Raw genomic sequence first — 11,881 nt, forward strand, 5'->3', positions numbered from 1 at the left:
GTCTTAAGAAAAGTGGTCCAGCTGTCACCACCATACTGCCCCTTCCCCCCCCCTCAACCCACCCCCGCAAGCAACTGAACCGCCTATGATGTCATAATCACAACCCCATTACCTCATCCTGCTGGGGGGTGGGGGTGCGTAGAGGAAGGAAGAGTAGTGGACAGCCCTGGGCCGTCCTCAGCTTTACAAAGTGTTTTGGGTGAGGGCTAATTACAAAACCAATTTGGAACGACCCCGCAACCGTTACAAGTCCCGGGTTTATACGGTTCGAGGCGATCCGGCAGCTTGAAGAGGGGCTCCTGGGACTCAGAGCAGGCCCTAATCGGCTCTTGGACTACATTTCCCAGAAGCCTTCACGCCGCGGACGGGTCCTCTGCTGGCGGAAGGGGGATTCCTTCTGCGAGGCAGCCCTAGACGGCGGGACAGGAGAGCAGGTAAGACGATCTTCGGCTAATTCTGCTACGCGGCCCAAACGGAGTAGGGCGCTGTACTTAAGCCAATGTTGGAATGGAGGGTAAGGGAGATGGCTTTGTTTACCTTCGTCCGACACGGCCTCCCCCGCGGGTTTCGAGATGTGCCGCCAACTGGGCCCGTCCACCTTCTGCAATATTTTGGAGGGGGTGACTCAATAGTGAGGAAACCACCTTCATCCCTAAATCAAAGAGCCTGGCTTACTCACGACAGTACTTTCCAAAATAGACTTTGGGAGGGAAACGACGCGAGGCTCGAGCCTCCGCGGGCGGTTTAGGAGGATTCCGCGAACCAGAGCGATACCCCTAGTCTCCTTAGGGGTCCGTTGGTTCGCGCCGGCGCCTTTTAAGGGCACCGTGGGGCGAACGGAGCGCTCAGAGCTGCTCCGGCCGCGGCCCTGGGAGCTGGAGGAGCCGCGGTAGGTGGCGAGGGCAGGTGGCGCTGGGGCCTCGGGGCGGGCATCTCGGCCGTCCCTCCCTCCTTCCCTCTTTCCCTTCCCCCAGCCCGGCCGCGCGCGCTGTACGGCCTCTCTGGACGCCTCCGCTGGGAGAGCACGGGACCCGGTGGGGGAGGGGTTGGCGGAGTGCTAAGTCCCAGACCCTCTCCATCCCCAGCGTCCTGAGTTCGCTTCCCGCGGCCAGATGATGGAAGCTGATATGGGAAGAGCCGAACGACAACCCCGTAGAGCGAGCCCTGGTGCCCCCCTAGGGGCCAGCGGACGCCCCATGCCCCACCCCGCAGGGACAGGCAGGGCAACCGAGAGAGTGGTTGAAGATTGGAGGGGGGCCTAGCCTTTTGCTTCTTCATCGGGATGGGGGGAGGGGTGCTCCCCACTTGTCACCCTTATCCCCGACAGAGCCATATGGAGGAAGGAGCAGTCAGGTTACCACTTACATGTTCATGTACCTCCCTGCCTCATGTTTTTCTTCAGTCTCCCCCAGAGGTGTGGGGCTGGGACCTGGGGGGAAGGTCCCTAGGGGATTTGTGACTCTCTTACCCCTTGGCCTGACTAGATCCTAGGTTCTTCAGTTTTCATCACAACCTCAGCATCCTTGAAACCCTAATGTCAGGGGTTATTGCCATCCAATAAGAGATGGGATGGGGGTCCAGTCTTTATGTTAGGGGGCTGATGGTGGAAGGAAAGCTTGGACTGAGAGTTGGGCCTGGTGGGGTTGTGGGGAGGGCCTAGCCGCCTGCTGCTCTGTGAAGGGCTGAACCTTGTGCCAGTTGTTAAGCTGAGAAGTTTTAACTTGTTTAGTGAACGTTCAGGGCTGTCTTTGCTCCTCAGATAAACAAAATGGAAGGGGAAGGAAGGCGGCAAGAGAGGGTTTCTTACACTTTTTTCTATGCCTGCTTGAGAAAGAGGAGGCCCCTCGCGGAGCTGGTTTGCCTTCTTTTGTGTCCTGGTTTGATTCCTTATGGCTTCCGTTCTGTTCCCCCTCTCAGCCTGGCCTGTTTTAGGAAACTCAGGCTGAGAGTATCAGTTGCGTGGTGGTAGTTGCATTGTTCCAATTACCGCCGTGTGTGGCCACATCCCAACAATTAAAATGCAGAAAAACACAAAATCACTCTCTTCACTTGATCCCAGAGAGGGCTGGGAGTTTGCTGTTTGGCCAAATGCCTCATGAAAAGCCTGAAAGAGTTTACTTCACTCCCTGCTCTTCATGGCTGGTCAGCCCGAGGCCTGTGATCCTGGGGTAAAAGCCTTCAGTTAGGTTCCCTCTCTAGTTGATCTTTTGGGGGCAGAGTTAAGAAACCAAGAGCAGAAGTGATATAAGCTTTAGCTTTTCCCACAAGAACATAGGGGAAGCTGCTGAAGGGAGCTCTCGGGAAGCTGGAACTTCGTTCAGGGTGGTAATAATTATGCGTGAAAATGATAGTTAACTGTAATGATAATTGACTTCTCCCAGACCTTTCTTCCAAAAAACTTCACATACATCCACATATAGTTCTTTGCTCTTCCTTACCTACCTCCCTCTGAGGTGGGGATGGGGTCGAGATGATTCTCTCTTTTTTTTGCGAAAGTAAAAAGTGATCTGCCTCCAAGGTCACAGAAGAGCTGTTTTGGGCTTCCTTAGGTGTGCAGATGAGGAAGGTTGGCGTCCAGCCAAATAGATAAACCCAATTGCCTTCTTCAGCTTAATGATATCATCACTTGTGGCATTTTTAGTTTGTGTAGAGCAACAAACAAGAGGATTGAGAAACAGCCGTCTTCGTGGAGTCCTGATTTGTATAGGCTAGATGGTTTGCTCTTTACATTTTGATAGTTCATGTTATATTATACCTGTAACAGGTTAAGACATATTTATTGTGCCCATTTTACATACAGGTTAACTAAGGTGAAGAAAAGTCAAGTAATTTCCCAGAACTGTCACAGCAAATTGGAGCAAGATTTAGATTTCTTGAATGTTTGTTCTATCTACTAGAGAATGCTATATACACCCTCTGATGAGCTGTCTGCCTGCTGGTCATTTCTGGGAATAGGCAGAACCATATGGAAATACTAGGTTAAGCTCCTCTCCTCCATTGAGCAAGGCCCCTCAGGCAACTGTGTGGGCTTGAAGCCTGTTCTCTGATAGATTTAGTTTGCTTCTACTGAAATTGTCCATGAGAAGGAGTCTTGATTAATTGTATCCACGGTCTTTGAGTCAGATCAGGCTAAAAACTTAGTTGAATGAAGTCATAGAGTTGTCGTTCTTAACATCTATAGAGTTGAAATGTAATTGGAATAATCCTGGTATCATTTCTCTCTCTTCTTACCATTTTATAAGAGAATATATACAGTATCTGTTAGAAAACAATATAACATATCAAATATTCAGCCTAAGGGAGAACATGAAACTTTGTTCACTCTCATTGATCTAAAGGGAAAAGTCTTTCCTACAACCAGTGCTCCTCCCTGTTTCCTGTTACTATTTGTGTAGTTTAGGAAAAGTGTATCTTTCTGTTTCTGATTAGAAGATAAAAGAAAATATTGGGGTAATCAGGATGGAAGTAACCGTTTGGGGGTTCCTCTCTGACTTGAGCTGTTTTTCAGTGATGCTGGTACTCTGTGTAGACACAGCAGAGCATGAACCAGGTTAGGAGTGGCAAATAGGTTCAACTTGCTTTTTAACTCCAGTTCATTTCACTGGTTAACTGGAGTGCCAAGTTCAGAATGTTTCTGAGGCTGTATTGAGGCTTAGCAGGAAAGAGCTGTGATCAATTAATGATGTCTGCCAGAGGCCTGGCATAGGGATGCTGTGGTATGTGTGCCATGCATTTTCCACTTTTGGGCCAGGTACATCTCTAATATCACTTGGGGCTGGTCCCTCTGTAATTGGCAGACTCAGCAGGCATGACTGGAGAGGGGAGTCCCAATGGTGCTAGAATGGTGCTGCAGTGGCAGAAGACGGCTCACGAGTGAGGTCTGGAAGAACGACAGGGAAGACATCCATCATTTGCTCCAAAGTGTGCAAGTCAAATCCTGGGGAGAATCATGATAACCCTGATCACTGAGCAGCTACAGAAGCAGACTCTGGATGAGCTGAAATGCACACGCTTCAGCATCAGTCTGGTAAAAGACCAGTCTTCCTGCTTCTCTACGATCCCCTCCCCCTTTTTTCTGAGGCTGTTTGTTGCTACTACTTTACCCATGTCCTTTGCCGTATGAGTCATGGTACTTGTACTGGAAGAGCCTACTAAAGGCTCAAAACCCAGCCCAAAAGGAAGGGGGCAGGTATTTTTCCACTGATAGAGAAGGGACACCAAAACTTGGGAGGAGAAGGGTATGAGATGTTGGAAGATGTGGATTATTTTACTCACTAACTTTGGGAAGACGAGAAGAAGAAAACATTTAGAAGTCCCTAATATTTCTATAGCCCATGAAATACAGGGGTGAGCTGAAGAGGGCTTCCTGGAAATCTGCGTCCTAAGCCAGAATCATGATGGATATTCTCTCTCTTTTAGCCTCTGCCTGATCATGCAGACATCTCCAACTGTGGGAACCCTTTCCAGCTTGTGTCTGGTAAGGCATTGTGTGTGTGTGCATCTGTACCTTTCTTTCATCGGTTTCCAGTGACCAGGGCTAGATAGCCTGTCTCCACAACTTTCTTGCCAGGGTGACCTGCCGAGATTGACACTTGTCTCCATTTTACTGCACCAGCGCGGAAGTTATTTGTTTAGTTTGCCCTTATTCTAGCCTTGACAGGACTTTTATAATCTGATTTTTTTTAAATAGGTAATATATTCATGTGGTTCAAAAATTTTAAAGGGGCACCTGGGTGGCTCAGTTGGTTAAGCATCCCACTCTTGATCAGGTCATGATCTCAGGGTCATGCCCCTCATTGGAGCTCGCTTAAGATCCTCTTTCTCTGTCTCCCTCTGCCCCTCCCCGACTCACACTCTCAAAAAAAATTTTTAATATTTTTAAAATCTTTATTTTTGAGAAAGAGACAGAGTGCGAGCAGGGGAGGAACAGAGATAGAGGGAGACACAGAATCCTGGGCAGGCTCCAGGCTCTGAGCTGTCAGCACAAAGCCTGATGTGGGGCTCAAACTCATGAACTCCGAGACCATGACCTGAGCCAAAGTCAGACACTCAACCGACTGAGCCATTCAGGCATCCCTCAAAAAAAAGTTTTTTAAATAACAAAAAGTTTATACTGAGAAAAGTCTTCGTTCTGCTTCTAGTTCCCACCACCTCCCCAAAAGCAGCTCGTGTTATTACTCTGTCTATCCAAATAGGGTGTCTTTATACAAACAGAAGCAAATATAAATGTGTATTTTTTATTCCTGCAAAAGGTTGCATACTATATGTATTATTTGGCACTTTTTATTTTTTTACTTAACTATAATCTAGCTAGATCTTTCTGTATCGGTGTGTTAATTGGAGCATTTCTTTGTGGGTGGCCAGACACAAAGGAACATGAATAGTCTTAGGGTTTCCCAAGCATGGGTTCCACCATCACAGGCCTTCCCCACCCTGTTTGCCCTCTCTAAGAATAAAAATGATCTCTTAGCTACTCTATTACCTCTTAATCCTTGGCAGCCCTAACTCTTGTCTAGGTTCTGGTGACACGTAGGAAGGAGAAAGATTAAAGAGCATGGGCCTGCTTTTTATAACTTGGGGCTGGTAGGTATGGAAGCAGAGTAGGGCTAGGTGGAGTGAAGGATGAACAGGGCAGACATGCTTTTTTCTCTCTTGACTGTTTCTACCTTTGAGAGGGAGTGACAAGCAGTATATGAGACTATTTTTAATTTCAGATGGTTCCTCGTAATGGAGACAGTATAGTATAGTGATAAGAGACCTAGCCTAAACATCAGACCAGACCTGGGTTTGAATCCTCCTTTGGTCATTTCATTCCTGCATGATCTAGGACAAGTTACTGGATTTCTCTCATCTGTGAAATGGGGATATTAGTACCTACCTCCTGAGGTTTTTTAGGAAACCTCACACAAAGTTCTCATATTGTGTGGCACATAGTAAGCTCTTAAAAATATATTAGCTATCATTAATACTGTTTTTATTATGAATGCTTTCCAGAAGGTGCTTCCTGGAGGGGCCTGCCCCACTGTTCCTGTGCCGAGTTCCAGGACAGCCTCAACCTCAGCTACCACCCCTCAGGCTTGAGCCTGCACCTCAGACCACCTAGCCCAGGAAGTTCCCCACAGGAGCAGCCCCTCTCCCAAGTCCTAAGCCCTGAGCCCCCAGACCCAGAAAAGCTTCCTGTGCCCCCTGCCCCTCCATCCAAGAGGCACTGCCGCTCACTCTCAGTGCCCGTGGACCTGTCTCGCTGGCAGCCGGTGTGGCGGCCCGCCCCCTCCAAGCTGTGGACTCCCATAAAGCACCGGGGCAGTGGTGGAGGGGGTGGGCCGCAGGTGCCTCACCAGAGCCCCCCAAAGCGGGTCTCCAGCCTCAGGTTCCTCCAAGCTCCCAGTGCCTCTTCTCAATGTGCCCCAGCCCACAGACCCTACAGCCCCCCTTTCTTCAGCCTGGCTCTGGCCCAAGATTCCTCTCGACCCTGTGCCACCTCCCCTCAGAGTGGCTCCTGGGAGAGTGATGCTGAGTCCCTGTCACCTTGCCCACCCCAGCGTCGCTTCTCCCTGTCACCCAGCCTGGGCCCACAGGCGAGTCGTTTCTTGCCCTCTGCCCGGAGCTCCCCTGCATCCTCCCCAGAGCTGCCCTGGAGACCTCGAGGCCTCCGCAATCTTCCCCGAAGTCGCTCACAACCCTGTGATCTGGATGCTCGCAAAGCTGGAGTCAAACGGCGCCATGAAGAGGACCCCCGGCGGCTGCGGCCTTCTTTGGACTTTGACAAGATGAATCAGGTGGGACCAGCAGGACTAGGGAAGCTTGGTTGGGGAGAGAGAGACTTTGTTCCATTTTTACTTCCAGGTGTCCCCTAGCTCCATGCACTCCTGGCAGGTTCTTTTCTGTCTGAGCTTCCACTAGTGTGATTCATATCCTGATTGTCTGGGACTGTACTTACTTTAGGACTCAGGGTCCCATGTCCTGTGTAACTCCTTGGGCCTAGAAGTTCTAGAGAAATTGAGGGGAGACCCATGGTAAATCTTCCAATAGGAATTCCTAATTGTTTTGCTAAGGGCATTTTCCTTCCTCTTCTGAGGATGCCTAAGGCTCAAAAGTCACATCATCAGTGCCCTGCCCTCTCTCTTTTTTTTTTTTAATATTTTTATTTATTTCTAGGAGAGACAGAGACAGCGTGAGCAGGGGAGGGTCAGAGAGAGAGAGAGGGAGATACAGACTCTGAAATAGGCTCCAGGCTCTGAGCTGGCAGTCAGCACAGAACCCGACACGGGGCTCGAACCCACGAACTGCGAGATCATGACCTGAGCAAAAGTCGGACGCTTAACGACTAAGCCACCCAGGCGCCACTGTGCCCTGCCCTCTCTTAAGCTCTGGACTCATTTTGCTACTTGCCCTCACTGCTTCCAGTGGGGCTGTGAAGGCTTCAACAAAACGGGTTACTGCCTCATTCATCTATTCAGCAAATGCGTCCTGACTTCCCAGTGTGAGTGGAGCTGTTACATGCAATTGCCCATTTTTTTCATACTCTTCTGCTAGTCCACTGGGTCACAAGCTTCTTTGAGAATTTACTTGCTTATATTCATAGACTCATTCTTCCAACCAGTCAGCAAATGTTACTGAATACCTGCTATTTACTGGGCTGTGACTAGGCACTTGCAGTGTTGTTATGAGACACACAGACAAGATTCTTGCCCACATGGAGCTTGTAAGTGAGCTCTTAATCTTGAACCCGACAGAAACTATGGGCTCTTTGCTCGAAGAATTGTGCATGCACACTAAATTTTCCCAGTGTTACCAGGGAGTTCACACACATCATGCCTAGGACTCCTACCTGCAGGGGTAACCAAGATGGACACTTTGAAATGTAGACCAGGGTTCTGTGGAAGTTGGTATCGTTCTACATTCTTAACTTTGTTGTTTGTTTGACAGAAACCATACTCAGGAGGTCTCTGTCTCCAAGAAACAGCCCGAGAAGGCAGCAGCATCTCTCCACCATGGTTCATGGCCTGTAGCCCCCCACCCCTCTCTGCTTCCTGCAGCCCCATTGGGGGTTCCTCCCAGGTGCTCAGTGAAAGCGAAGAGGAGGAGGAGGGGGCCGTACGGTGGGGGCGGCAGGCACTGAGCAAGCGGACACTGTGCCAGCAGGACTTTGGGGACCTGGACTTGAATCTAATTGAGGAGAACTAAAACTGAGAGGCTACTTCCTGGGGCCACACAGACTGATTCTCTATGGCTACTAACAAGTGTCGAGGCCCCAAGGCCAGGGGCCCAGCCTGGGAATGGGGGTGAGTGGAGGGCTCCGACTCAGGGCAGCCGGAAATCTTCTCGCTCCAGGAAGCTCGACCATGCCAAGAGACTGGCCGGGACAAGATAAACGGAGCTGGTGGCGGGAGGGACAGCCCCAGAGCAGACCCTTCCCATGGCGGCCCTGAGTGTGAGTATCCCTGCCACCGAGAAAGCAATGGGCAGGGAAGGAAGGGGTCTGCTGACCCCAGCTCGGGGAATTTCACTAGCCCCTTTGCTTCAAAGGGCACTTGTGTCTTAGAATTTGGCCAGGGTGGGGGGTTCACTCAGCCTCCTTGGAGAAATTGTGTGAGAGTGTGTGCGTGCGTGGGAGTGTACTTGGGGAAAGGTGTGTTTGCGTAGCCTTAGGGAAGGAAGGCAGTTGCTCCATGACAGCAGAGCATTAGGATACCCCCAGGATCTTGAGTTTGCACAGGATAGCAGGCTTATTATTCAAGGAGTCAAGAGGAGAGCACCAAGTTTTTCTTTTTTTTGAGTAGCTCTGGAACCAGGCTTATAATCCATAAGCACAGCTGGCTCTGCAGAGGATTCTCTTTCAGGGGATGGCAGGGTCTTTTAAGTGCTGTGACCTCAGCTAATGGTCTTTGTCTTAGACCCATCCCCTCCCCTAGATAGATCTAATCTTAGGGCTGGAGAGGGCTCTCTATGTTGCTTCTGAGCTGGCCTTTTTTCTTATCAGATAGCCTAGGCTGTATACAACCTGCCTCTGTCTCTTAAGTAGATGTAAGCACCTGTGGGCAGCTGAGGCAGGGTTGGATGGCTCCATCTTTCTCTTTCCCTCTCTACTGATGGGATTTTCCCCCGCACATTCTGAGCTTTGAGGATCAAGAACAAGGAGGGGAGGCCCTGTGTTGGCACTCATCATCTGAGGCCTACCTGCAGCAGAAGTGGCATTCAGTCCCCAGTAAGCATGGGTAAGCTCATCCTAGTACTACCGTTTGGAAGCAGACTATAGGGAAACCTATTGTCATAAGATCCAGGTCTAACCTCTTTTCTGACCTGCTTGACAAAGAGGAAGAGGGTGTCAGCATTTACTAGTTTGCCTGTCTTCCATTCCTGCCTGGAAATGTTTATTTGCCTCTAATTGGACCTGAGAGACCTCAGGGAGGTTGGGGCTCACTGAGGGGTTGGCTGAGGTTGTGTAAAGCAAAGGCTGTGAGAAGCAGCTGGGAGTTTGTTGTTGTTGTTGGGTTGAATTTCTTTTTTTTGTTTCTTGCTCATAACTTAAGCCAGGGCAGCAGGTCCCAGTGGCTGCAGGGATGGGTTTAACGACTGTAGGAGCCTTGGTAGGACTGGCACCAGTGAAGATACATACTGAAGCAGCCGCCAAATAGCTTGTTAGGCTTTGTCCAGCTTTGGTTAGACCCTGCACAACTGAATTGGACCTGCCCTTCCTGTTTATTGGAGGGAGGGCATTCTCTTGGATTTCCAGGGTGTCTTAGGACCCAGTTCCTCATGTTAGGGGAAGAAGACCGAAGTCCACATGTTTTCTTCCTCATGGGATTGAACCTGTCATTTTCTTGGTTTCCCACATGTTGAATAGAAACATCACTGACGCTGCAGCCTTCTCATCTCCAGTCCAAAGGAGGTGGCCATTTCGTCTTGAGCCTCTTGCCCTCAAAGGTTCTACCCTTTCAGGGCTCGCCCCCTTCTCCTGATAGTTACCATGTATTACCAGTGAGCTACCAGGTCTGTAGGGGCCTGAGAAAGGCTCTCTGGAGAATCCAGGGAAACTGTGAGCCCAGGAGTTGTCCATTCTTGGTTTTATCCCTCCCTTGGCTCTTCTTCTTTAGGCCATAATTTCCCTGGTGCCAGCTCCTTTTCCTCCTGGGGCATCCTTATCCCTGGGCTCTCTGCTGCATATTGGCTGTGCCAGCTTCCAATAGGCCACTAGCAAAACCAGTGGTGTCTCTGTAAGCCCTAAGCTCAAGAAGTGAGGGCAGTAATTCTGCCTCTACCCTGGCTTCCCCAAAGCCCCAGAGCTCCATCCTTAGGGGAGAAGGTCTACAGATATCATATTTGACTTCTATTACATTAAGATCTGGAAAGTTAAACTAGTTGAAACTGTCATCTTGCTTCCCAGTCTAAGCACCCATGACCCTGGGACAAGCCTATTCAAGAAGTGGTTCATTTTGCTTTACACAGTAGATCTGTTCCAACAGTTCTGTATAAGCCAAATGCTATTTTGCGATGCGTTTGGACTGCCGACCATTTAAAAGCAGCCTGTGTGATTGCTTCTTTTGTAAAGCAAGCAACCTCCCTCTACTTTAGCTGTTTTGACTATTTGGATTTTCACATATTGGGCTTACCCAGAGTGGAGCACACCTGTACAGGGCTGTGGTTGACGCTGGGTAGACATCTGCATCTGTGTTGTGTGTGTGGTGTGGCTGACCAGTAGGTGAGTATTCCTGCGTGTGTGAGTGAAGCCACTCCCAGGCTGGTGCTCTCCTCCTGTGCCCGGTGACTGCCCAGTGGCAGCTCCAGCTGCCCTTCACTCCCACCTGCTGCCAAAGTCCCTGTGCTAATGGGATTACAAATACAAAAAGTGGAAAAAAAAATTTTTTCGTAAACTTTGTTTTATATTAAAAAAAAATCCATAAGTCTGTGTGTGTTAAACATGAGGTCCTGCCTCTGTGGCTGTGTTTGAAAAAATAAAGTTTTATTAGAATAATTCATTTTCCCAAGCAATCTTGTGTATTACAGTGTCTTCTTCCCTTATCCACATAGAAAGGCAAGGAGGAAGCAGAGAGAAGGCCACCTAACTCTAATAGTCCCTTCCTCTAGGACATGGCTGCGCCTTTGCCCCTCAAGGGCAGTATCTGGTCCCTAGGCCCTTTGTAGCCACAGCATTAATATTCTGTGGCCCAAGTTTGTGTTAAGGCCTTGGTTTTTTTGGCAGTTTGATTTGGCCTTTGTTTCCCTGTGGTCACTCTTCAAGTAAGTAGAAGTCAAGTACTAATACATTCTAGCTCCCTGAGAAATGTTTGATAGTCCAGTCAGGAACTTGTCTAGATTGATGTGTAGTCTTGAGGAAGTGGGAAGAAAGCAGTCTGAGAGACTTGACCAAGAATCTTTTTCTTTTTTAAGAGTTTTCATATCTTATGCCCTAGAGAGATGGAGATTTTAGTCATGAGAATTCAGATTCCAAAGACCTAGGCAATTACTCCATTCTAAAAATAATGCTTTTGGAAAATGATCCGAACAGCAGAGCTTCTCTTTTGCCCCAGAAGTTGGTATTTTCCATAATGATTCAATTTGGGATGTTCATGTGCTCAGGCAAAGTATGTGGCTTACTCTTTTTAGACATTTCTATTCCACCCTTTTCCCTGTGTTAGCATTCTTCCAGTTTGTGTGGGTGAAATGTTGTTGCTTAGAGATCCAGGCAGGAGCCTCTGTCCCTAAGGCATAGCCTTTCTTTTTACCAGTTATGATGATGACTTGCCAGGCAGCAAGAAGAGTCAAGTTGCTTAGCCTCCGTCCCAGTTTCCTGCTTCAAATTTGTGGCACTCATCGTTGAATACCAATGAAGTGTGCAAGAGGACAGGATTGGCTTGATAACCTGGAGCAGGAACCTTTG

At 49.0% G+C, this 11,881-nt stretch overlaps 1 protein-coding gene across 2 annotated transcripts; it reads left to right on the forward strand.

Moving 5' to 3' along the window:
• The first annotated feature begins 133 nt into the window (after positions 1–133).
• Positions 134–10,992, forward strand: FAM53C (family with sequence similarity 53 member C). Of its 2 annotated transcripts, none has more exons than XM_077768721.1 (5): positions 134–434; positions 3,798–4,027; positions 4,420–4,477; positions 5,995–6,779; positions 7,930–10,992. In XM_077768721.1, exons 2-5 carry the CDS (start codon positions 3,950–3,952, stop codon positions 8,185–8,187), a joined length of 1,179 nt encoding a protein of 392 aa, XP_077624847.1. In that variant the 5' UTR covers positions 134–434; positions 3,798–3,949; the 3' UTR covers positions 8,188–10,992. The 2 variants fall into 2 exon arrangements, with proteins under 2 accessions (XP_077624847.1, XP_077624846.1); XM_077768720.1 differs by lacking the exon at positions 134–434 and adding an exon at positions 718–889.
• Positions 10,993–11,881: the final 889 nt, after the last annotated feature.

Source organism: Crocuta crocuta, unplaced genomic scaffold (genome assembly GCF_008692635.1).
Source record: "Crocuta crocuta isolate KB4526 unplaced genomic scaffold, BGI_CrCroc_1.0 scaffold64, whole genome shotgun sequence".
Taxonomy (NCBI): domain Eukaryota; kingdom Metazoa; phylum Chordata; class Mammalia; order Carnivora; family Hyaenidae; genus Crocuta; species Crocuta crocuta.